The sequence below is a fragment of the Balaenoptera borealis genome, assembly GCF_965194805.1.
Source record: "Balaenoptera borealis genome assembly, chromosome: 2".
NCBI lineage: Eukaryota > Metazoa > Chordata > Mammalia > Artiodactyla > Balaenopteridae > Balaenoptera > Balaenoptera borealis.
The window spans coordinates 57,065,604-57,092,597 of NC_138867.1; the positions used below are offsets into that span (position 1 = coordinate 57,065,604).

General features: G+C 39.5%; 1 protein-coding gene and 1 pseudogene across 2 annotated transcripts; both read left to right on the forward strand.

Annotated features, from left to right (window-relative positions):
* On the forward strand, window positions 1-23,239 carry CENPH (centromere protein H). The gene is made up of 9 exons (XM_082374315.1): window positions 1-231; window positions 2,646-2,701; window positions 10,320-10,368; window positions 10,763-10,837; window positions 12,982-13,038; window positions 16,337-16,400; window positions 16,731-16,782; window positions 18,816-18,979; window positions 22,726-23,239. Exons 1-9 carry the CDS (start codon window positions 107-109, stop codon window positions 22,819-22,821), a joined length of 738 nt encoding a protein of 245 aa, XP_082230441.1. The 5' UTR covers window positions 1-106; the 3' UTR covers window positions 22,822-23,239.
* LOC309623064 (mesoderm-specific transcript homolog protein pseudogene) lies at window positions 623-2,638 on the forward strand (annotated as a pseudogene). The gene is made up of 2 exons: window positions 623-733; window positions 1,252-2,638. The product of its transcript is annotated as a mesoderm-specific transcript homolog protein pseudogene (transcript).
* Window positions 23,240-26,994: the final 3,755 nt, after the last annotated feature.

Consider the following 26,994-nt stretch of genomic DNA (forward strand, 5'->3'; position numbering starts at 1 on the left):
GCGCGATGACCCTGCGTCCCCTTCCGGTGTCAATTTAGTGGCGGGAAAAGCGGCCTCTTCTAGGGCAGAGTGTGCCAGTCCTAAGTGGTAGCTCTTCGCGCCGCGGATGGAGACGCAGTCCGAGGAGCAAGCCGCTGCCGAGACCGCGGACTCCAGAGGGGAAGGCGAGCCTCCGCAGGTCGCCGGCGCCCAGGCGGCGCGTCCCGAGGACCGCATGACCCTGCTGCTCAGGTTGTTCTCTCTGACCGGCTGGGCGGGAACCAAGTGGGCGTCGTGGCCAAGAGCTCCCCGCTTTGCTTAGAATGTCCAGGGTTCGAATTCAGCGTCGGTCGCTTAATGGCTGCGTGACTGCATCATTCACTTAAGCTCTTTAAGCCCCTTTCTTCATTTTGGCAAAGGAGAGAAAAATGACAGCTTCCTAGCAGAGTTGCTGTGGGCATTAAACGAGATACTCTGGAGTCAGCGTTTAGCAGAGGGCCCTTAGAAGCCTGCAGAGCTGTAATTAACGCCTCCATTCTTACCCACTCATGCCCTGGGGCCCCGATTTTCAAGCCCTTTTGTGGGTTGCATCGAAGCCCTGATACACTGGAGGGCGGTGGCTCCGCCCTTTTCTGTTACAGCTATGGCCCTTTTCAATCCAGAAGCTTCATTTGTTATATTTTCTACCAGGAAGCAACGTCTCTACGTTGCTAGGGCAAGATTTGATGAGAAAGGACATCAGTCTTTTACACCAGTGGGCAACTGTGGCCCTGGCCTTATCCATCCTACTCTGTTTTTGTGTGACCCCCCTCAAGCTAAGAATAGTTTTCATGTGTTTAAATGCTTGGTCGGGGGGGGGCGGGGGGAAATCACAAGAATATTTAATAACAGATGAAAATTATATGAAATTAAATTTCAGTCCTCTTAAGTAAAGTTTTATTGGAACACAACTTTCCTGCTTCAGGGGCTGAGTTGAGTAGTTACAGCAGATACTATATGACTCACAAAGCCTAAAATTTTTGCTATCTGGTCCTTTACAGAAAAAAATTTGCAGATTTCTGTTCTAAATCAAAACTAGGTGATTTAAAAAAAAAAAAAAGCTTTGTAAAAGTATTTCGGCTTTACCACTGTTTTGAAAGGCCTTGCCTAATAATAAACCTCACAGCCTCACTTTAAAAATTCCCTCTTACCAATGCACAACAGGTTCCCCCAAACATGGAATCTTGTAGCCCAGGTCTTACCTGAATCAGGATGAGGGAATTGTGAGTCCAGGTGGGGCTATTGGCCATGCCTCTGCTTGTGGCTTATCTGCACATTCTGCCTCCCCTCCCACCCCCACTTTCTCCTGCTCTTCACTCATGGAAATTGTCAGGGAAATTTTTCACCTACAAGGGACTGCACGTCTTCTACTAGGATTCTGTGGGTATGGTTGGAAGTCGAGATAGTCATGTTTCTCTGTGGCTTTCCAACATCCAGTTATGATTGGTACAAGAAGGTCAGACCGTCCAGTTTCATTCAGTGATCACCCTCGATTTCTTTGGCGTTGGTGTCAGTGACAACCTGAGATCACACTATTCCATATTTAAGCAGGCCAGCCTCATGGAGGCACTTTGGCAGCATCTGGGGCTCCAGAACCTCAGGATCAACCTTTTGTCTCATGATTTTGTAGATGTCGTTGCCCAGGAGCTGCTCTGTAGGTTCAAGCAGATTTGATCTGGTCGGCTTACTATAAAGAGTCTCTGTCAAACAAAGTTGTATTTCCCAAGACTCACCATCCTCTCCTTCAAAGGTTTCTCAAAGATGGAGGCATGCTTTCACCCATCCTCACATGATTGATGAACTTCTTTGTATTCTCTCAAGGTCTCACCCCAGTCTTTGGGCCATGTACCCGACCCTCTGAGAGTGAGTTGTGGGACCTGTAGACAGGGATAGGCAACAGTGATGGGAACTTAGTTATCGACAGTCTTTTATAATATATCTATCCATCAGAGGAAGAAGTTTAGAAGACACCGGGTGGGAGCTCTTGCCTTTAACTATTCCCATTCATTTTATCTATGAGCCATTGGATCTGGTCAGTCCCTATCCAGAGTTCTTGGAGCCATATAGGAAAATGCTGCTGCAGTCCAGTGTCAATTCTGGACAGCCATATTAGCCACTGTCCACAGCTAGAGTATCCCATGGCGTTCTTGAATGCATATATGGGCTTCGTCAACTCCTGGAAAGAATAGCTTCCCTGTATTACCTTCCCCTATTCCCTTATCTGTTGTGTATTCCACTTAGGAAGAAATGCCCAAAAGAGGTCCTGGCTACCAAACACTATTCTCTCACAAAGGTCCACCTGACTCATTTTGATCTATTTCTTTGTGTAGCCCTTTTCTTTAAGCCTCATTTCGGTGTGACCCATTAAGAATAAATTTAAAAATCAAATTTTAAACTTTTCCTCACAGATGCTGTTTTCCTGCTGTATTTCATTTTGAGTATTTTTCTGAGGCCTTAAATTCTTTATGCCCTTTTTAAATAAAATAGGCCAAACTGGAAGACCTTAATGCTATTTATTTATACTCATTTTGTTGCATCAGCTTGCAAAAAAGATGAGTTGATTTATCATATAGTAATGAGTAAAACCTCAATAAATATATAACTTTCTTCTCTTTATCTGTTTTCAGGCTAAGAGCACAGACCAAACAACAACTCTTGGAATATAAATCAATGGTTGATGCAAGTAAGTATTTTCATTTTCAAATAAGGTTTTGTGAGTTTGTTGATGAACAGTACTCCAGGGCAAACACCAATTTTACAAAAATTTATTTATTTAGGGAATGGGAGGGCCAGCATAATGCAGTACTATACCCTTTAAGAAGGCAAAAGCAGGCTTGCCCTGGCCCTAAGGAACTAGTTAGGAATTCAAGAAATGTATATAAAACAAGTAAATAACAATACAAGACAATTAAGTTCTGTTGATCAGAGAATTGGGAAATCCCTGTGGGCTTAGGGAATCACAAAACTTGCTACCACCATCAACAACCTGAACATTAAATTAGCAGATTAGATGATTGTTAAGCAAGTGATCTGAGACCTATACTTTGAGAAACACTGGATTATTGGCATGAGAGCAGAAGAGGCATAAAGATGTAAGTGAAAATTTTCAATTCTAAACACAGAAAAATTTTAAATTTATCTTTTAAAATTATTAATCCAGAAATCTCAGGGACCAAGAGAGTAGTAAAATGATGGTTTAGTCATCCTGAAGTAATAACCACCTAATAGCCACCTGATTTATTGTAAGCCCTTGGGTCACAAAGATAGATTTTGATTACTCTTTCTTTCTCTATGAAATAAGCTTAAAGAGTAAAATCAAATAGTACACTAGGTGGAGTCAAGAATTGTGGAGGGACTTCCCTGGTGGTCCAGTGGATGAGACTCTGCGCTCCCAGCGCAGGGGGCCCAGGTTCAATCCCTGGTCAGGGAACTAGATCCCACATGCATGCCGCAACTAAGAAGCCTGCATGCCGCGACTAAAAGAACCCACGTGCCACAACAAAGATCCCGTGTGCCACAACTAAGGCCTGGCACATCCAAAATAAATAAATAAATAAATCTTTAAAAAAAAAAAATTGTGGAAAAGCCAAGGCACCTCATAGATGTCTTAATCACTTCCCTGAATCCGTGTTTGAACTTAGGTAATTTTTGAGCTCTGCTCAAGCTCTCTTTAAGGCCATAGATCTGAAGGCATTTCTGGTGTGTTTTCCATCTCCATTCCAGGGTTTCTAAAGTCATATTATGCAAAAAACCAAACCAAACCAAACCCTAAAAAAATGGGCCCCCCAGCCTCTTTTCTGCTTACTGTAACTAGTAACTGTAGGAACTAGGATATGAACCAGGCCTTCTTGCCTCCAAAGCCATGTCCCTTTTGTTACATCAATAATGCTTACCTCCTGAAAAAGAATATCTATTACATATATAAAAAAAAAAATATATATATATATATATATATATATATATATATATATATATATATATATATATATATATATGATGAATCACTTTGCTGAATACCTGAAACTGATACAACACTGTAAATCAACTACAATTTAAAAAATGCTTACCTCAAAGATGCTTAGTAGGTCACTGCCCTTCCCCTGGAGGAATTAATGGTGTTCTTGTTTTCAAAGCCCATGTTCCTTGTATTAAACCAATTATGTTTACCTTAGAGATGAGAAGTAGGACATGCCTAATGCTTTTTCTGGCATGAGAGCCCACATAATAAAAAAAGTATATTTGATCTTAGATGATGAGGTATAGGGGAAAAGCTATTCAAAATTTGAACCATTGAAGAATTATCTCTATGAGTATTCCTGCACTCATAGTTGAATGAATTGATGCTAGGGGTGGAGATATGGTGTTGAACAAGGCAGACTTTACCCTCATGGAGCTTAAATTCTATGTAGCAAAACAGGTAAGCAAAGAAACATGCGAGATAATCATGAGGTGAAGTAAATGTGATGAAGGAAATAATGGTGTGATAAGAGGGAGTGTCTACTTTAGATAGAGGAATCAGAGATGGCTTCTTCGAGAAGATGACCTTAAAGCTAAAATCCAAGCGATTAAAGAGTCTGCCTCCTCATGCAGTTCTTGTTTTCCCTGTATAGATAATTTTATTTTTAAAGGGTTGTGACATCTGAAAACTTGAGTAGATTTAATAGTCCACACTCTAGAATTTCTACAACTAAAGGAGAGGACAGATTTGAAGCAGACCATAAGTAGTTAGGTTGTAGTCTTTGAGAAAAGATATTTGTCTAAAATTGATTAGTGTTTTACCATTAAAAAATATATTACTGAGACTTTATTGTGTGAAGAAATTTTTTTTACAATAAGTGCATCTATTTTAAGGGTACAATTTGTTGAGTTCTGACAAATGTATATATCTCTGTAACTACCACCACAATCAAGACGTAGAACATTTCTGTCACACCTCCCCGTGCCACTTGACACTCAGTCCCCACCCTGACCCCAGCAACCATCAGTTTGATTTCTGTTGCTATAGATTTGTCTTCTAGAGTTGTGCTGTCCAATACAGTAGCCACTAGCTACAGGTGGCCTTTTAAAGTTAAGTTAATTAAAATCAAATAAAATTTAAAATTCTTTGTTGCATTAATCACATATCAAATGCTTAAGCCACAATGTGGCTGGTGGCTACCATATTGGACAGTGCAGATATTAAGCATTTCATTCATCACAGAAGAGAACAGTGCTTTGGACAGCACTGTTCTAGAATTTGATGTAAATGGATTTATATGGTATGTATTTTTTTTGTTTCTGACATCTTCCTTTTGTGACTTAATTCATGTAACAAAATTCACCATTTTTTTTTAGTTTATTTATTTTTTGGCTGTGTTGGGTCTTCGTTGCTGTGCGTGGGTTTCTCTAGTTGCAGCGAGCGGGGGCTACTCTTCACTGCACTGTGTGGGCTTCTCACTGCAGTGGCTTCTCTTACTGTGGAGCACAGGCTCAGTAGTTGCAGCGTGTGGGCTCAGTAGTTGCAGCGTGTGGGCTCAGTAGTTGCAGTGCACAGGCTCTAGGGTATGCAGGCTTCAGTAGATGTGGCACGCGGGCTCAGTAGTTGTGGCGCACGGGCTTAGTTGCTCCGTGGCATGTGGGATCTTCCCAGACCAGGGATCAAACCCGTGTCCCCTGCATTGGCAGGTGGATTCTTAACCACTGCACCACCAGGGAAGTCCCCTGTCAGTCTTTTTAAATTTTAGCCATTCTAGTAAGTATATAGTGGTATCTCATGTGGTATTTTTTTGTTTTGTTTTTTTTTATTTATGGCTGTATTGGGTCTTCGTTTCTGTGCAAGGGCTTTCTCCAGTTGCGGCAAGCGGGGGCCACTCTTCATCGCGGTGCACGGGCCTCTCACTATCGTGGCCTCTCCTGTTGCAGAGCACAGGCTCCAGACGCGCAGGCTCAGTAATTGTGGCTCACGGGCCTAGTTGCTCTGCAGCATGTGGGATCTTCCCAGACCAGGGCTCAAACCCGTGTCCCCTGCATTGGTAGGCAGATTCTCAACCACTGCGCCACCAGGGAAGCCCCCTCATGTGGTTTTAATTTACATTTCCCTAATAACTAATGTTGATTATCTTTTCATGTCTTATTGGCAATTTATACATCTAGTTTTATGAAGTAGATGTATAAATCTACTTTTATGATATGTCCATTCAAATCTTTACCCATTTTTTAATTGGATTGTTAGTCTCATTGAGTTTGAGTTCTTTAATTATAACTGAATACGTGATGTATTCTATTAAACACTAAAGAATAAAATATTCACTCCTATAAAAACAAGAATACAGTCCTTTTTCAGGTAAATAAATAAATATATATGTGTGTGTGTATATACATATGTATACATATATATGGCAGAAATTTTCTCCTAGTTTGTTGCTTGCTTTTTTATTTCCTTAACAGTGTCTTTTGAGGAGCAGAAGGCATTAATTTTGATGAAGCACTATTTTTCACTCTTTTCTTTTGTGGTTTGTGGTTTTTGAGTTCTATCTAAGAAACTGTGACTACCCCAACATTGCAAAGATTTTCTCCTGTGTTTTGTTCTAGAAGTCTTAAGATTTTAGGTTTAACATTCAGGACTGTGGTTCTTTTTTTTTTTTTTTTTAACATCTTTATTGGAGTATAATTGCTTTACAATGGTGTGTTAGTTTCTGCTGTATAACAAAGTGAATCAGCTATACATATACATATACACCCATATCTCCTCCCTCTTGTGTCTCCCTCCCACCCTCCCTATCCCACCACTCTAGGTGGACACAAAGCACCGAGCTGATCTCCCTGTGCTCTGTGGCTGCTTCCCACTAGCTATCTGTTTTATATTTGGTAGTGTGTATATGACCATGCCACTCTCTCACTTCGTCCCAGCTTGCCCTTCCCCCTCCCCGTGTCCTCAAGTCCATTCTCTATGTCTGCGTCTTTATTCCTGTCCTGCCCCTAGGTTCTTCAAAACCATTTTTTTTTTTTAGATTCCATATATATGTGTTAGCATACGGTATTTGTTTTTCTCTTTCTGACTTACTTCACTCTGTATGACAGACTCTAGATCCATCCACCTCACTACAGATAACTCAATTTCGTTTCTTTTTATGGCTGAGTAATATTCCATTGTGTGTATGTGCCACATCTTCTTTATCCATTCATCTGTCGGTGGACACTTAGGTTGCTTCCATGTCCTGGTTATTGTAAATAGACCTGCAGTGAACATTGTGGTACATGACTCTTTTTGAATTATGGTTCTCTCAGGGTATATGCCCAGTAGTGTGATTGTTGGGTCGTATGGTAGTTCTATTTTTAGTTTTTTGAGGAACCTCCATACTGTTCTCCATAATGGCTGTATCAATTTACATTCCCACCAACAGTGCAAGAGGATTCCCTTTTCTCCACACCCTCTCCAGCATTTGTTGTTTGTAGATTTTCTGATGATGGCCATTCTTAACAGTGTGAGGTGATACCTCATTATAGTTTTGATTTGCATTTCTCTAATGATTAGTGCATTTCTCTAATGAAAGGATGTTGAGAATCCATTCATGTGTTTGTTGGCAATCTGTATTTCTTCTTTGGAGAAATGTCTATTGAGGTCTTCTGCCCATTTTTAGATTGGGTTGTTTGTTTTTTTTGATACTGAGCTGCATGAGTTGCTTGTATATTTTGGAGATTAATCCTTTGTCAGTTGCTTCGTTTGCAAATATATTCTCCCATTCTGAGGGTTGTCTTTTGGTCTTGTTTATGGTTTCCTTTGCTGTGCAAAAGCTTTTAAGTTTCATTAGGTCCCATTTGTTTATTTTTGTTTTTATTTCCATTTCTCTAGGAGGTGGGTCAAAAAGGATCTTGCTGTGACTTATGTCAGAGTGTTCTGCCTATGTTTTCCTCTAAGAGTTTGATAGTGTCTGGTCTTACATTTAGGTCTTTAATCCATTGTATTTTTGTGTATGGTGTTAGGGAGTGTTCTAATTTCATTCTTTTACATGTAGCTATCCAGTTTTCCCAGCACCACTTATTGAAGAGGCTGTCTTTTCTCCATTGTATATTCTTGCCTCCTTTATCAAAAATAAGGTGACCATATGTGTGTGGGTTTATCTCTGGGCTTTCTATCCTGTTCCATTGATCTATATTTCTGTTTTTGTGCTAGTACCATAGTGTCTTGATTACTGTAGCTTTGTCGTATAGTCTGAAGTCAGGGAGCCTGATTCCTCCAGCTCCAATTTTCTTTCTCAAGATTGCTTTGGCTATTCGGGGTCTTTTATGTTTCCATACAAATTGTGCAATTTTTTGTTCTAGTTCTGTGAAAAATGCCATTGGTAGTTTGATAGGGATTGCATTGAATTTATAGATTGCTTTCGGTAGTATAGTCATTTTCACAATGTTGATTCTTTCAATCCAAGAACATGGTATATCTCTCCCTCTGTTTGTATCATCTTTAATTTCTTTCATCAGTGTCTTATAGTTTTCTGCATACAGGTCTTTTGTCTCCTTAGGTAGGTTTATTCCTAAGTATTTTATTCTTTTTGTTGCAATGGTAAATGGGAGTGATTCCTTAATTTCTCTTTCAGATTTTTCATCATTAGTGTATAGGAATGCAAGAGATTTCTGTGCATTAATTTTGTATCCTGCTAATTTGGGATTAACTTTTCTGTATGGTGTACGCTAAGTAAGGATCAAGGTTCATTTGTTTTCCATATAGAAATCCAGTTTTTCTAGCACTGTTTGTTGAAAAGACTTTTCTTTATCCATTGTATATGTGTAGGTCTATTTCTGGACTTCTTCTTTTGTTCCTTTGAGGTATTTGTCTATCTTTACAATGGCACCACACTGTTTAGATTACTGTAGCTTTGTAGTAAGTCTTGATTATCAGCTCTTGTAAGTCCTTCAACATTCTTTGTCAAAATTGCTTTGACTCTCCTTGGTCCTTTGTTTTTCTATATGCATTTAAAATCAGTTTGTCAATTTCTACAGATTTGACTGGGATTTGAGTGAGATCTATAGATCAACATGAGTGAAATTGTTATATTAGTGATAATGATTCTCCCAATACATGTAGATAGTGTATCTTTCCATTTCAGTATTTTGTAGTGGGGACTTCCCTGGTGGCACAGTGGTTAGGAATGCACCTGCCAGTGCAGGGGACACGGGTTCGAGCCCTGGTCCAGGAAGATCCCACATGCCACGGAACAACTAAGCCCATGCCACACAACTACTGAGCCTGTGCTCTAGAGCCCGCGAGCCACAACTACTAAAGCCCGCGTGCTGCAACTACTGAATCCCGCGTGCCTAGAGCCCATGCTCCACATCAAGAGAAGCCACTGCAGTGAGAAGCCCACGCACCACAATGAGGAGTAGCCCCTGCTCGCCACAGCTAGAGAAAGCCCACACGCAGCAATGAAGACCCAACACAGCCAAAAACAAATAAATTAATTAATTAAATTAAATTAAATTAACTTATAGTATTTGGTAGTGTTCAGTGTATAGGTCATACACGTATTTTGTTAAATTTATCCTTAAGTAGTTTGTGTTTTTGCATGCAATTTTACATTTTTTTAAAAATTTTATTTATTTATTTTTGGGTGTGTTGGGTCTTCGTTTCTGTGTGAGGGCTTTCTCTAGTTGCGGCGAGCGGGGGCCAGTCTTCATCGCGGTGCGCAGGCCTCTCACTATCGCGGCCTCTCTTGTTGTGGAGCACAGGCTCCAGACGCGCAGGCTCAGTAGTTGTGCCTCACGGGCCTAGTTGCTCCGCGGCATGTGGGATCTTCCCAGACCAGGGCTCGAACCTGTGTCCCCCTGCATTGGCAGGCAGATTCTCAACCACTGCGCCACCAGGGAAGCCCCTGTATTTTTAAATTTTAATTTCCTATTGTTCGTTGCTAATATATAGACATACAGGTTTTTTTTTTTTACATTGATCTTGTTCATTTTTTACTCTTTTTCTATCATTCTAAAACTGTGCTGTCCGATGTGTTAGCCATTAGCTCCATGTGACTGTTGAACACTTGAAATGTGGTTAGTCCTCATTGAGAAGGACTGTAAATGTAAAATATGCACAGAAGAAAAGATTGTGAAATATTTCACTAGTAATTAGAAATTGATTACATGTAGAAATGATAATATTTTGGATCTATTGGGTTTAATAAGCTATATTAAAATTAATTTTACTTGTTTCTTTTGTAGTGTGGAAATGAAATTAAAAATTGCATATTTGGTTTGCAATTGTGCCTTACATTATATTTCTGTCGCAGAATGCTTTTATAAAATACTACTAACGTCAAAAATTTATTTATTTGTAGATGAAGAAAAAACTCCAGAACAAATCATGCAGGAAAAGCAAATTGAAGCGTAGGTCATATTTTAAAATTTTAGTTGTGGTTTTTACAGATTTAATATTATTCATCTTACAATATTGTCTTTCTTTTTCCTTTCCTTTTTTTTTCCAACTAATTTGTCATGCACGTATTGAGAAGTTGTTGATGTGGGCTGTAGACTTACATGCACATGAGTGATCGTATTAGCACTTTTGGCATCCTCCACACCTTAACAAGATACTTAGCAAAGTATCATAGCAGGAATCAGTTTACCAAATCTATAAATGCATAGGTGTGGGGAGCCCATAGAATACTTTTATTTAGAGAACAGGAATTTTACTTTCTTCAAAGATTTACTTTATACCTTTATTCCAGTAGTTACTTTTTCTGATATTGCTGAAATTCTTTTGTTCATGCTTCTTTGGCAGTAAAATTGAAGAACTGGAAAAGGAAATTGAAGAGGCAAAAATTGCTTTTGAAATGAAAAAGCTTGCGTTAGACAGGTAATTATTACCTCTTAAGTATGCAAAATGGGTATGGCTCAAGGTGGAGAGGATATTTTGACTAGACTGAAGTAATCAATCAAAATGATGTTTAGATAATGGTCCCACAAATTTTGAACCCTGAGTGAAAAGTTACATCATTTGTTAATGTCTTCATTTGAAGAAGTTACAGAAGATAGGGTTAATAAGGAAATGTCAATCAAGACAATAAAAGTGTGAGGTTACATCTCATTCTGTGTTTGAAAGGATTATATGGATTCATATACTCCAGTAACTTTTTTAAAAAAATATTTATTTATTTTATTTTGTTTTTCGGCTGCATCAGCTCTTAGTTGGGGCACGCGGGATCTTCGTTGCGGCGCGTGGGCTTCTCTAGTTTTGGCGCTCGGGCTCAACAGTTGCGGCATGCAGGCTCTCTAATTGTGGCTTGTGTGCTCAGTAGTTGTGGCTCAAGGGCTTAGTTGTCCGGTGGCATATGGGATCTTAGTTCCCGAACCAGGGATCGAACCCGTGTCCCCTGCATTGGAAGGTGGATTCTTAACCACTGGACCACCAGGAAGTCCCCTATTCCAGTAACTCTTAATGGAGTGAAAGAATTGTCATTGAGTTTAAATATATTTTTAATTTTAGGCTTTGCATATATATTTTAAAATTCATTCAACAAATATTTGAGTGCTTACTGTGTTGTAAGCTTTGTGCTGGAGCTGGCATACAGTTGTTAATAAGACAAACGGTGGTCTCTATTCTAGACTTACGATCTGAATTAATAATCTCAATTAAGTGAATGACTCTATCAGTTTTTTCCTTGTATTTCTGGCCGTCCCAGATGAATTTATTTACATTTAATTGAAAAGTAGTTAAAGCCCTTTTAATTGCCTCTAGCAGTGAACTTTTTTCCCTCATTTCATATGCTGGCTCATTATATAGATCATATTGTTTAACTAAGGTGACTTCAGACCTATTAAGATATCCCCCTTTAATGAAATGACTAATATTGCTGAGCTGATTGCCTTTTTTTTTTTTTTTTTTTAATTTATTTTTGGCTGCTTTGGGTCTTCATTGCCATGCACAGGCTTTCTCTAGCTGTGGTGAGCAGGGGCTACTCTTCTTTGCAGTGCATGGGTTTCTCATTGCAGTGGCTTCTCTTGTTGCGGAGCACAGGCTCTAGGTGTGTGGGCTTCAGTAGTTATGGCTCGCAGGCTCAGTGGTTGTGGCTCGCAGGCTCAGTGGTTGTGGCTCTCGGGCTCTAGAGTGCAGGGTCGGTAGTTGTGGCACGCAGGCTTAGTTGCTCCGTGGAATGTGGGATCTTCCCGGACCAGGGCTCGAACCTGTGTCCCCTGCATTGGCAGGTGGATTCTTAACCACTGCGTCACCAGGGAAGCCCCTGATTGCCTTTTTATTATTATTTATTAACTATTTGAATTTAAAAATAAATTACAGTGCTTGCTTGTAAATAGACACATTTTAAAGTTCACCATCAAGTATGGTTTTGTATTCCCTAACTCTACCCATTTTGGGCCCGTGTTGATCTCTGTAGTACCTTTTTTTTTCTTCCAGTTTTATTGAGATATAATTGACATACAGCACTGTATAAGTTTAAGGTGTGCGGCATAATGTTTTGACTTACATGCATCCTGAAATGATTATCACAGTAGGTTTAATGAACATCCATCATCTCATATAGATACAAAATAAAAGAAATAGCAAAAAAAAAAATTTTTCTTGTGATGAGAACTCTTAGGATTTATTCTCTTACAACTTGCATATATAACTTACAGCAGTGTTAAACATGTTTCTCGTGTTGTACATCACATTTTGTAGTGCCTTAATGCTTCCTCGCAGCCCCGCACCAAGGTGGACGGCTTGGAGAGCAAGTTCAGGCTGGGTGTCAGGTCTGCTCAGCCCCCCTCTCTGGCCATATGCACAACGGCATGCAACAGCCCCATCCATATTGGTGTTCCTTCATATTTCTATAACTTACTTATCAAAGTATTTCCCATATGATACTGTTTAAAAACCTACTTTTGTTTTATGTTATATTCAAAGAGAAATCAATCTTTACGTTGTCGTATTTTTAAATTTTCTTTTTCAATGTACCCTAAATGTTATCCATGTTTTATAATGGAAGCTGTTTTCCTCTATAGGATGCAGCTTTCAAGTGCACTTAAAAAACACCTGGAGAAAATTAACACCAAGACTAGGTATGTTTTTTTGTTTGTTTTATTTTATTTTTTCTGGATTTGGTAAGGATGGGAATAAGGGAGATCTGCATAATGACTAGTTCTATGAATTTTTTTTTTTTTAATTACCTGTCACTGCCGACCACCTTTATCTGGGGAATAAGAAACATGACAGAATTTCTGTGGGCCCTTCTCATCATTACAACTTTTATAGTCCTGTTGACATCTTGTTTCGTATAGATCGGGACCCTAAGAAGCAATGGAGGTTTTACCTATACAATCTGGGATTTTTTTTTTTTAATATTTATTTATTTATTTGGCTGCACCAGGTCTTAGTTGCGGCATGTGGGATCTAGTTCCCTGACCAGGGATCAAACCCGGGCCCCCTGCATTGGGAACGTGGAGTCTTAACCACTGGACCACCAGCGAAGTCCCCAATCTGAGAATTTTGAAGGAAGGTTGTTTTTGTTTTTGTTTTTAATAAATTTATTTGTTTTATTTATTTATTTTTGGCTGCATTGGGTCTTTGTTGCTGTGCGCGGGCTTTCTCTAGTTGCGGTGAGAGGGGGCTACTCTTCGTTGCGGTATGCGGGCTTCTCATTGCAGCGGCTTCTCTTGTTGCAGAGCACATGCTCTAGGTGCATGGGCTTCAGTAGTTGTGACATGCGGGCTCAGTAGTTGTGGCTCGCAGGCTCTAGAATGCAGGCTCAGTAGTTGTGGCGCACGGTCTTAGTTGCTGCATGACATGTGGGATCTTCCTGGACCAGAGCTCGAACCCATGTCCCCTGCATTGGCAGGTGGATTCTCAACCACTGTGCCACCAGGGAAACCCCTGAAGGAAGGTTTTGAAGTTAACTTTCATTTGGGATTTACTGTAAAACAGGAGCAATGCTATCTCATTTAAGCCAACAACAACTCAATGAGATAGGAAGTATACTCCTCATTTTTTTATTGGCAGAAATGAGCTTGCGTAGGTTCAGTAATTTGCCTAGCAATCAAGGTCATCTCTAATCTGATCCTAAGTGCCTGGCCACCGGGGCCTTACCTGTGATTTTATCTCCCAAAGCTCTAATCTTGTGATAAAATACCACCACCACCACCACCCCACTGTTGGCACCAGAAAAGTACCAAGATGGATCTGGCACTTTGTCTATCTGGACGTCTTAGCCCAGACTGATACCCATTCCTCTCATATTCCATTTAACTCCAGGATTACATAAATCCTAAAATCTGAATTTGAGCTCTCTAAATATTGCTCCCCCATGAAAGGAGAGCTTAAAACATTCTTGAGTTAAAGGAGTGCAGGATAGATTCATCGCATTGACACCAAAGACAGCACAAAGCCAGGTAGGCTAAGGCAGCGCCTTTAGCCTGTCTTAAAGTTTACAACCACGTATAGCTGTAACTAGCAGAAAATGAGTTAAGCTCTCACAGGTCTGTGCAAATAGTCCCCTTTTTCAGCCTCCCAGGTAAACTCCTTCTACAGTGTTTCTCATGCCTGGCTGATTATCAGGATAATTAGTATTTTCACAATGGTCACATTGCTGGTCCCATCCCAAACCTGCTGACTCAGAATCTCTGAAGATGGGGAGCTGGCAATCCACATTTAACAAGCCTCCCAAGAGATTGTGGCACTCTGTAATATGAGAACCACTATTCTCGTCCAGTCTTTTTTCCACCCTTTTACTCCAGCCATACTAAACTGCTTGATCTAGATAATCTTCATAATTACACTTGACCCTTGAACAACCTGGGTTTCAACTGCCCAAGTCCACTTATATGCAGGTTGTTTGGGTTTTTTTTCAATAAATATGGTACCTGTATTTTCATTTTACAGATCTTTAAATTAACTAAATATGGGGGAAGATTGTGTTTAGTTAGAGGTCACAATATGTGGAATCAGAAGAACTAGGGTTTGATCCAAACTGTTTCAGCTTTCTGCCCTTGGGTGAGTCATTTAATTCCTTTGTTTTTGAGGCAGAGATAGCAGTGCTCTTGACTGTGTGGGATGGTTGGTGTCCCTAACCACTCACCCCACCCGCATTGTTCAAGGTTCAACTGTACTTTACATCCTTTAAGACTCAAGGATTTCCCTTGTTCCACCCTTTGCACAACTCTTACAAGGGTTCATATCCATTACTGGTTGTAATGAAACCATATGATGGTTGTGGATTTATTTTTTCCCCCAAAAGATTCTTTCCTCTTTGAAAACATGTACTATGTTTTATTCTATTTTATATTCCTGGTGCCTGGCACAGTCTTGCCATGTAGTAGTCAGTCAGAAATGCTTGTTGGAGGGGCTTCCCTGGTGGCGCAGTGGTTGAGAATCTGCCTGCCAATGCAGGGGACACGGTTTCGAGCCCTGGTCCAGGAAGATGCCACATGCTGCAGAGCAACTAAGCCCATGCACCACAACTACTGAGCCTGCACTCTAGAGCCCGCGAGCCACAACTACTGAGCCCGCACGCCTGGAGCCCACGCTCCGCAACAAGAGAAGCCCCTGCTCACCGCAACTAGAGAGAAAGACCCAACGCAGCCAAAAATAAATAAATTAACTAATTTAAAAAGAAAAAAAAGTACTTGTTGGAGAAATTAGGATAAAAGCAGTTTATTCAGTGAAACTATTCTGTATGATATGATAATGGTAGATACATGTCATTATACGTTTGTCAACTCATAGGATGTACAAAACCAAGAGTGAACCCTAACCCTAATGTAAACCATGGCCTCTGGGTGATAATGATGCGTCAGTGTAGGTTCATCATTTGTAACAAATGGACCGCTCTGCTGGGGGAGGCTGTACAAGCGTGGGGGCAGCGTGTACACGGGCTCCCCTTCCACTTGGTTCTGCTGCGAAACTAAAACTTGTCTAAAAACTAAAGTCTATTTCCAAAAAAAAAGCTATGTATTAGCAAGCTGTTAGGGTTTTTTCTCCCTAAATATGAGATTTTTAGAAATGTTCCTGGGGAATTCCCTGGCGGTCCAGTGGTTAAGACTCCGACCTTCCACTGCAGGGGGTACCGGTTCGATCCCTGGTCGGGGAACTAAGATCCCACATGCCATGCAGTGCGGCCAAGAAAAAAAACAAAAGAAATGTTATTTGATATTCTTTGTTGTCTGTGAGCAAAAATTTTTCTAGGGAAATGCATCTCTAATTCTAAACAGAAATTTAGTTTACATCAAACTTTTCCAGACTTATTTTGTTAAACAATGACTTTCTATTGAAGTGTACAGTGAATATAATGAAAGTAAATATATGCTGATTTCTTAATTGAGTTTTTTTAACTGTTAATAAATCATATTTTTTATTCCTTTTCAGTGTGCTCATGGATAACATGAAACAAATACTAAGTCTAAATAAATTAGTAATGAAATCACAGCAGGTAACTTTGAATATAGAGCTGCTTATGCATTCTCATGATTTCAGTAACATTCTTGCTGGTAACTGTATGTGACTAAATAGGATTGCCCAAAGAGACTGATATGGTTGGAATTCACTGTTCTTAAGTTTTCTCTCTTTTCCATAATTCCATTATTTCTGACTAATTATCTACTTATCATTTAAGCTACTTTTCCTTTCCCTTTTGTTGTGTGGAAACAGAGGAATTGAAAACTGGAGCTCTAGAAAATATGAATAGATAAAATTCAGTGATTTAAATATTATCGATGTGTTCTTAGGTTATGTGCCTTAATCTTTTTATTTCTATTAACAGGAAACTCGGGACATGGAAGAAAAATTGCTTGATGTTAGAAAGAAGAGATTACGTATGTAGAACACTTTTTTTTTTTTTTTGGAGAACACATTTTCACTTAATATGAAGATTGATAAGGCCAGATCTCTCAATCACTGAAAAATTTTTTAATTTTCTTTAAACTTTGGACATAGCAATTTAAAAAGTAGTATATAAAATGGATTTTGCTTGATTTGTTGTTTTAGAACTTTAAATCACAAAAATTAAGACATTCTCAGTGGGGGAAAGAATATCAAATAATACAAAAAAGTATAATGTGAAAGCCATACCTCCATCCTGTGTGACCGCAGTTAGAAGTACATCATTCCAGGCCTTTTTCCACACCCATATAAATGTATTTATATAAACATAATTTTTTTTTTAATTTATTTCTTTTATTTTATTTTTGGCTGCGTTGGGTCTTCATTGCTGTGCGCAGGCTTTCTCTAGTTGCGGGGCGCCGGCTTCTCATTGTGGTGGCTTCTCTTGTTGCGAAGCATGGGCTCTAGGCATGTGGGCTTCAGTGGTTGCAGCATGTGGGCTCAGGAGTTGTGGCTCACGGGTTCTAGAGCGCAGGCTCAGTAGTTGTGGCGCATGGGCTTAGCTGCTCCGTGGCATGTGGAATCTTCCCAGAACAGGGCTCGAACCCGTGTCCCCTGCATTGGTAGGCGGATTCTTAACCACTGTGCCACCAGGGAAGCCCCCTAAACATAATTTTTAAATGATCACTTGATACATATGGTTCTACAGCTTTTTAACTTAATGAACATGAGATGGCTTTTTGCATTGAAATGTTTTATTGAAATGTATTTCAGAAGTAACACATATTCTCTATAAAGAATTTAGAAACAGAAAAACGTACATAGGAAAAGTTAAATTTTTAATTTTATCAAGAGATAATCGATCTTCAATGCTTCTTATTTATAAAATAAAATTGGTATAATTTTATTCTGTGTTGTAAACTGCTTTTTTCATTTAACAGTATAGGCATGATTTATTATTTTAAAATATTATGTAGATTTGCCTTTTTGTAAGTAATCTCAGGGTTAGAAGTAGTCCTGGTCATCTGATCTAATCACCCTTTGGCTTTTTCTCCATTGCATTCCTGTCAAGGAACCAAGCTCCTGAGATACACCCATTTATGTTTTCAAATACTATCTGTCCCCAACTTATGATGTTTCGACTTAATGATTTTTTGACTTTACGATGCTATGCATTTAGTAGAAACTGAATTCAGATTTTGAATTTTGCTCTTTTCCTGGGCTAGTAACATACTCCCATGTGATGCTGGGCAGCAACATCGAGCCCCAGCTCCTATCAGCCACGTGATCACAAGGGTAAACAACCAATACACTTACAACTATTATGTTTTTCACCTTCAGTACAGTATTCAGTAAATTACATGAGATATTTAACACATTGTTATAAAACAGGCTTTGTGTTAGATGATTTTGCCCATTTGCAGGCTAATGTAAGTGTTCTGAGCATGTTTAAGGTAGGCTAGGCTAAGCTGTGATGTTTGATAGATTAGGTGTACTAAATGCGTTTTTGACTTAGGATATTTTCAACTTAAGATGGGTTTATCAGGAAGATCTCTAGTTTAGTTCTCAGAACATTTCGGGAACAACGAAAAAAAATGGTTGATGGTATTTATCCCTGGAGAAGGGAATCTTACCTTTCCTTGAAAATTCATCTTGTTGCTATTGTAATTTTTGTAAATAAAGGGGGGGAAAGTATTTCCTTACATATATCTCCTGCTATTTTTTTGGCAACCCAGAGTAAGTCCTCTTTGACATGATGCCACAGCAAACATTTGTAGACAGTATCTTTGTCATACATACATACCTTGAACATCTCACATAGGACATTACTAAGTATGAAATTAAAATATTGGTGTTTTGCACCAGAGAAATCATTTTCAGATCAAAATGGAACTGCAGCCTAAAATGCTGCTTATTAAAAATTTTCTCTTGACTGAAATAATCAGTAACTGTTCTGCTTCATAAGTTTTCAAGATTCTTGTTTATAGGAGTTATCATATATATCGTTTTATTTTTAACCCAATAGAGTTAAAACAAGCTTCAGAAAGGAAGCTTTTAGAAATACAGTCTGAAAAGAACAAACAGAAAGATGATTTGGCTAGTATGGAAAATTCGGGCAAGATAAAGACCATACAACAAAACCTGGAGATGGAGATACAGATTACTACAGTTATTCAACATGTGTTCCAGGTAATATTTTTATAAAATAGGAAGGGGGTAAAGAACTTTTAAAAAATGATTGGTTCTATTACTTTCAGGCTTATTTTCATTTAGTTTTTGATCTTACTAAATAATTCAGTACTGAACATCGATCTGTTTACATATATCTTGAATTTATGTCTATTTAGCATTTAAGGCTTTGGTTTTTTGTTATAGTTAGACCTTAGGCATTTATAAATGGAAATGATTTCAGCAGCTCTGTGGAGGCAGAATGGTATAACGGTGGAGAACATTAGACTCCAAGTTGGGAAATGGGGAAAACATGGATGCAGGTGATGGGAATCTAGAGTTAAGATCCTGCCAGCTACTTAATAGTTGCTGAGGGACTTCCCTGGTGGCACAGTGGTTAAGAATCCGCCTGCCAATGCAGGGGACACGGTTCGATCCCTGGTCTGGGAAGATCCCACATGCCACGGAGCAAATAAGTCTGTGCGCTACAACTACTGAGCCTGCATGCCACAACTACTGAAGCCCACGCGCCTAGAGCCCATGCTCCGCAACAAGAGAAGCCACCGCAATGAGAAGCCCACACACCACTACAAAGAGTGGCCCCCGCTCGCTGCAACTAGAAAAAGCCCGTGCACAAATAAATAAAATAAAATAAATTAATTAAAAAAAAAAAAAGTTGCTGACCTTGAGGAAATTATTTAACTTTTCTAAGCATTAGTTTCCTTGTGTAGAAAGAGTGGTTATTAGAACTAAAGGTGATAATTCATGTTAATCTGTTTAGCATAGTGTCTGGTCGAAGCAAATTCTCAATGAATGTTGGTAGTTATTGTCATGTCACGGTTTTTTGTATTTTTTAAATTTATTTATTTATTTTTTGGCTGTGTTGGGTCTTCTTTGGTGCACATGGGCTTTCTCTAGTTCTGGCAAGCAGGGGCTACTCTTTGTTGTGGTGCTCGGGCTTCTCATTGCAATGTCTTCTCTTGTTGCAGAGCACGGGCTCTAGGCGCAGGGGCTTCAGTAGTTGTGGCTCGCAGGCTCTAGAGCGCAGGCTCAGTAGTTGTGGTGCACAGGCTTAGTTCCTCCACAGCATGTGGGATCTTACCGGACCAGGGATCGAACCCTTGTCCCCTGCATTGGCAGACAGATTCTTAACCACTGCGCCACCAGGGAAGTCCCCATCATGTCAGTTTTTAAATTTTATGTGTTCATTTAGCCTGGAGGTTTTTCTTTACTTTTTTTTTTAATATATTTATTTATTTATTTGGCTGTGCCAGGATCTTCATTGCTGCGTGCGGGATCTTTAGTTGTGGCATGCGAACTCTCAGTTGCGGCATGTGGGATCTAGTTCCCTGACCAGGGATCAATCCCGGGCCCCCTGTATTGGGAGCGCGGAGTCTTAGCCACTGGACCACCAGGGAAGCCCCTCTTTACTTTTTTTTTTTTAATAAATTTATTTATTTTATTTATTTATTATTTTTGGCTACATTGGGTCTTTGTTGCTGTGCGCGGGCTTTTCTCTAGTTGGGGTGCACAGGGGCTACTCTTCGTTGTGGTGCGCAGGCTTCTCATTGCAGGGGTTTCTCGTTGCAGAGCACGGGCTCTAGGCCCGCGGGCTCCGTAGTTGCAGCACACGGGCTCAGTAGTTGTGGCTTGCAGGCTCAGTAGTTGTGGCTCACGGGCTGTAGAGCACAGGCACAGTAGTTGTGGCTCACGGGCTTAGTTGCTCCGCGGCATGTGGGATCTTCCCGGACCAGGGCTCGAACCCGTGTCCCATGCACTGGCAGGCGGATTCCTAACCACTGCGCCACCAGGGAAGCCCCCTCTTTACTTTTTTTTTTTCTTTACTTTTTGAATTATAAAATGTCTCTGGAACTGTTGAGATGAAATAATTAAAACTACCAGTTTTCAATTATGAAGATACCCAGTTAAAACTGCCAATCATATGTAAAGCATATCCTTATAGAACATGAGGTCTTATATCTCACCATAAGAAATTCTTTCCCAGGTCTTACTCCTATTTTTTAGTAGCAACGGGTGATTTGATTAGGAATAACCAGATCCCCTAGGCTAACGTCAAGTGGAAGATTGCATAATAAGTACAGAATCATTTTAATTTTCTTTGGCACATGTTCCTTACTACTGCTTTGAAATTTCTGTTATTCTGTGTTTCTTAGTTTTTATTCATATCCTCTAAATTAGTGTTAATTTTGATTTAATGAACCTATTGCTTTGTTGAACGGAATATAGCTTTGCCCAATCTTAGGAGCTCTCTTTGTTCCTAAAAGAAAAAGAGCCCTTAGTGGTTCAGTCATGTTTGAATGCTTACCTGCACCTACCTTTGTAAATTTGACTGGATTTATATACACTATCCCTTTCATTCACTTATAGCAAAAATGTGCCTTATATAGGCCAAGGTTTTTCATATTTTTATATATAACAATTTAACACTTATTTTTTAAAATCTCTTTTTTTTAACAGTATTTCAATTAGTAATTCAGTATCATTGAGCTGCAGTTTTTAAAAGAATAATGACCAGAGTTTTCATTAATTATAACCCTAATCATTACTCCATTGTCTACTGCAAAAATATTCTTCACCTTTGTCAGGGTCTTAAAGCTTTACAAGGGCTAGAAACTAAGCTCTTCTTTTACCTCTTGTAAAAATAATGCGTGTTACTTACAATTCAATTGTTTTTCATCATAGAAGTGCAAAATGAACTCTGAACCACAGCTGCAATCTTTTTCCTTTAGGACACACTGCCAGTATCCTTAATAGGTAAAAACTATCCACAAAAACTGGCAAAGCATAAAAATTGTTGTAAACATTGTAAATATTCCCTAGCATTATGGAGATCAAGGTTGAAGTCTTACTGAAAGTAGAAATGGGGATACAAGAATGCATTACTATTTTTTCTCATCATCACAGAGTAAATGTTCACACCTAGTTCTGTAAATATTTGATAAGATCAGTGAAAGGATTTTTTTATTTTATTTTTTATTTATTTATTTTAAAGCTACCTTCTTTTTTAAAAATTTTATTTATTTGTTTTATTATTTATCTTTTGGTTGTGTTGGGTCTTCATTGCTGTGTGCAGGCTTTCTCTAGTTGCGGCGAGCAGGGCCTACTCTTCATTGCGGTGCGCAGGCTTCTCATTGCGGAGGCTTCTTGTTGCAGAGCACCGGTTCTAGGTGCGCGGGCTTCAGTAGTTGTGGCACATGGGCTCAGTAGTTGTGGCTCGCGGGTTCTAGAGCGCAGGCTCAGTAGTTAAGGTGCACGGGCTTAGCCGCTCCGTGGCGTGTGGGATCTTCCCGGACCAGGGCTCGAACCCATGTCCCCTGCATTGGCAGGCGGATTCTTAACCACTGCGCCTTGGGAAGTCCCGAGGATTTTTTTTTTTTTTAATTTTTATTTATTTATTTATGGCTGTGTTGGGTCTTCGTTTCTGTGCGAGGGCTTTCTCTAGTTGTGGCAAGCGGGGTCCACTCTTCATCGCGGTGCGCGGGCCTCTCACCGTCGCGGCCTCTCTTGCTGCGGAGCACAGGCTCCAGACGCGCAGGCTCAGTAATTGTGGCTCACGGACCCAGCTGCTCCGCGGCATGTGGGATCCTCCCAGACCAGGGCTTGAACCCCTGTCCCCTGCATTGGCAGGCAGACTCCCAACCACTGCGCCACCAGGGAAGCCCCCCGAGGATTTTTTTTTTAAATCTTGTTAAATTTTTAAGAGTACTTAGAACTTTAATTAAAAAAATTTTTTTTCTTAATTACAGAACCTCATTCTGGGGAGTAAAACCAACTGGGCAGAGGATCCTGCCCTTAAGGAAACTGTTCTGCAGCTTGAGAAGAATCTCACCACGATTCAATAAGAATTCTATTTTGACATTTTTTTTGTTTCTGTCTTTAATGTCATTTAAATTGCAAATTTCAAGTGAAATGCTTTTCAGTGTTTTTGGAACTGTTCTAATACTGCAATTTTTTTTTAGCTTAACAGTGTTACATGGAATTTACTGCTTTAAATATGATAAAGTGACTGGCATAATCTAAAAGAATCTGAAAATCTTAGCCTTGGAAGGGTCCCAAAAGATAACTAGTCCAGCTTTCCACTGAATGTGGACTTTTTTTTTTTACAACATTCCTGGAAGTCCCAACTCTCATTTGGAATACTTCTCTGTATTTGTTTGTCAACCAAAATATTGGAAAGTTAGAAAAGCATATCCACATCTTTATTTTTTTCAACTGTCAATTGTATTTTATTCAAATAAATCTCATTTTAGTTCTATCTCACTAGAGATTTTCTTTTGCCTTTTTTAAAAAAATTTGCGATATAATTGATATATAACATTGTGTAAGTTTAAGATGTACAACATGTTGATTTGACCACCATGGCATTAGCTAACACCTCCATCATGTTACATAATTATCATTTCTTTATCATGGTGAGAATATTTAAGATTACCCTCTTAGTAACTTTGAAGTATGTAATATAGTATTTTTAACTAGAATCACAGTGCTGTACATTATATCTACAAAATTTATTCATCTTCTAACTGCAAGTTTGTACCCTTTGACCACCATTTCCCCAGTTCTCTCACTCCCCCATCCGCATTTTTAGACAGACACCCAAATAAAGCACCTCAATCATGAGAAAGAAAGAAAAAGAAAAACATATTCAAAATGTTAACAGTTGTGGTTATTATAGAAAAATTGTGACTTTTTTCTTTTGTATTTTTATGTTTATCGTGCATTACTTTTATAAGTTAAAAAATAAAAAGAATAAATATTATTCTATCTTATTAAAAAATAGAACTTGCCACCTTTTATAGAATCCAATTCCATTTTTGGAAAACTAATTTGAGCTCTTTATTAATTTGGAGCTGTTGATAATTTTTATAGACAATGTAGTGTTTTCAACATTCTTTTAAGATGGACTTTAAGGGATCCCTGCTCAGGGAACTAGATCCCACATGCATGCCGCAACTAACAGTTTGCATGCCGCAACTAAGAATTTGCATGCCACAACTAAGGAGCCGGTGAGCTGCCACTAAGGAGCCCGCCTGCCTCAACTAAGACCCGGCACAACCAAATAAATAAATAAATAAATATTTTTAAAAAATTGCTCTAGTTGAAAAAGACATAATGACGTCAAAAAAAAAAGAAGGACTTTAAACTGGAAAAGATGCACTGCAGTGGATAATAGCATTTGAAATCTGTTCTTTAGATCAGTAACAAAAATAAAGAGATTTGAATTCTAAAAACTTTTCTTTGGAGTATTTATAGTTTTGCTTCATTTGTTTTGATAAATCATAATTTATGTGTAGTTTTTTAATTTTATGTGTAGTTACTCTTTTTGCCACAGTGTATTCTTGGAAATGGTCCACATGAATTATAAAACAAGTTGTATTTTTCTCATAGAAAAACATCCTGGAAAATACCTTCCTGATCCAAAGATACAACATTAAATAAATCATAGATGCACGCTTTATTAGTGAATCCCAACTCAAAGGGTTACCACCATCCTCAGAAAAACTTTCTGCATTTTCCTAAGATTTTATTGTCCTGTTGTGTGCTCCCTCTTAAAGCCCAGCTCTGAGGGAGAAATTGTATTAGTTAGCTTTCTTGGAAATCATGCTGAAAAACAACCTCAAATCTCAGTGGCTTATAACAAACATATTCTCTGTTGGAGCCATGGTTTGGCTGATCATTCTAGGACCCAGGCTGAGGGAGCAGCCACTATCTGAAACACATGCTCATGGCTTATGAGGCCAAGTCAAATTACACAAGCACATTTCGTTTCTACTTGGAAGAGGTATACATTATTTCCACCCAGGTTCCACTCAAGCTCAACATCACTGGGGCAGGAAAGTATACTCCCACAGCAGGGAAGTGCTGGGGAAAGCAAATGGATATTTGCTGAAAAGAATACAGTCTACCACAGCCTGCTACCTTGGTCTTAAATATTAACTTCCCTTCTGCATGTAAAAGATGCACCTCTCCCCAAAGAAGGTAAGCTAACAATGTCATCTAGTCATACCAGTTTCAAAGAGTCTTCACATTATTTCAGATGTAGCTCTTCCTGATCTGGAGACCTATGAACTGAAAAGACAAGCTATACTGCTTCACACAGCCAGCAAACAATAGTGGAGAAGGACTGTAGCAATTCTGAAATATTGCTTGGCAGGTAATAGGAGGTGCCCTTTCCTAGGGGACAGGGAACACCTTTGGATTTGGCTCTCTGGAAGCAGTTCTTTATCTGTGGTTCTTCATTCTGCCCTTTGGGAGGTTCTCCCTATCCATTACTAACTTTGGCCATATCTGAAGAGGGCATTAGAGATTATGCCTATCTGAACAGCTTTCTTAGTTGGGGACCCAAATATCTTTTTACATCTCAAGTTGTCACAGTCTTAAAATCCAGGCTAGTGGTGCTTTTGCGAATACATTTTTCTTAAAAATGGTGGTGGTGGTGATGGTTGTTTTGGTTGGTTGTTTCATCATATCAAACTATGACTTACCAGCTGACTGGTTTTATAAATAAAGTTTTATTGGAACAAAGCCACACTCATAGGTATACATATTATCTATGGCTGCTTTCCCTCTACAATAGCATACGCTGGTCCCCTGCTTATGATGGTTCAGCTTAGGATTTTTCAGCTCTGTGATGGTGCAAAAGCTATATGCATTTAGTAGAAACCATACTTTGAATTTTGAATTTTGATCTTTTCCTGGGCTAACAATACTCTCATGGTGCTGGGCCGCAGCAGCGAACCACATCTGTCAGCCACACAGTCACAGAGGCAAACAACCAATATACTTAGAACCATTCTGTTTTTTTTTTTTTTTTTTTTAATAAATTTATTTATTTATTTATTTATTTTTGTCTGTTTTGGGTCTTCGTTTCTGTGCGAGGGCTTTCTCCAGTTGCGGCGAGCGAGGGCCACTCTTCATTGCGGTGCGCGGGCCTCTCACTGTCGCGGCCTCTCCCGTTGCGGAGCACAGGCTCCAGACGTGCAGGCTCAGTAGTTGTGGCTCATGGGCCCAGCCGCTCTGCGGCATATGGGATCTTCCCAGACCAGACCAGGGCTCGAACCCGTGTCCCCTGCATTGGCAGGCAGATTCTCAACCACTGCGCCACCAGGGAAGCCCAATCATTCTGTTTTTCACTTGCAGTACAGTAGTCAATAAGTTACATGACATTTTCAACACTTTATTATAAAATAGGCTGTGTTAGATGATTTTGCCCAACTGTAGGTTAATGTAAGTGTTCTGAGCACATTTAAGGTTAGGTGTATTGGGACTTCCCTGGCGGTCCAGTGGTCAAGGCTTCACCTTCCAATGCAGGGAGTGCTGGTTCAGTCCCTGGTCAGGGAACTAAGATCCCACATACCTCACAGCCAAAAAGCCAAAACATAAAACAGAAGCAATATTGTAACAAATTCAATAAAGACTTTAAAAAAATACATTAAATAAAAGGGTTAGGTGTATTAAATTCATTTTGACTTAGGATCTTTTCAACTTAGGATAGTTTATTGGGACGTAATCCCATCATAAGGAAGATCTCTAGTTGAACTGAATTGAGTAGCTGCAATAGATTATATGCACCCCCTAACCTCTTCTTAACAGTCATTGACTTGAAGGAACCAGTTACCCTGTAGAAAGTTCTCTATTCTGATTAGTCTGATTGCTTCCTAGTAGTTTAGGTAGCTTGTTTCACCTCTGTATTCCTGTAAATCAGAAGTCAGATCTAAGTGCTTTTTTTTTTTTTTAATTTATTTATTTATGGCTGTGTTGGGTCTTCATTTCTGTGCGAGGGCTTTCTCCAGTTGTGGCAAGTGGGGGCCACTCTTCATTGCGGTGCGCGGGCCTTTCACTGTCATGGCCTCTCTTGTTGCGGAGCACAGGCTCCAGATGCGCAAGCTCAGTAGTTGTGGCTCACGGGCCTAGTTGCTCCGCGGCATGTGGGATCTTCCCAGACCAGGGCTCGAACCCGTGTCCCCTGCATTGGCAGGCAGATTCTCAACCACTGCGCCACCAGGGAAGCCCCC

Excerpts from the sequence above, each read along its gene's own strand:
- CENPH (XM_082374315.1), top strand. The coding sequence starts at position 107 with ATGGAGACGCAGTCCGAGGAGCAAGCCGCTGCCGAGACCGCGGACTCC. Across the intron at positions 232-2,645 it reads CGCATGACCCTGCTGCTCAG|GCTAAGAGCACAGACCAAAC; the intron begins GTTGTTCTCTCT and ends ATCTGTTTTCAG. Across the intron at positions 16,783-18,815 it reads TGTTAGAAAGAAGAGATTAC|AGTTAAAACAAGCTTCAGAA; the intron begins GTATGTAGAACA and ends TTAACCCAATAG.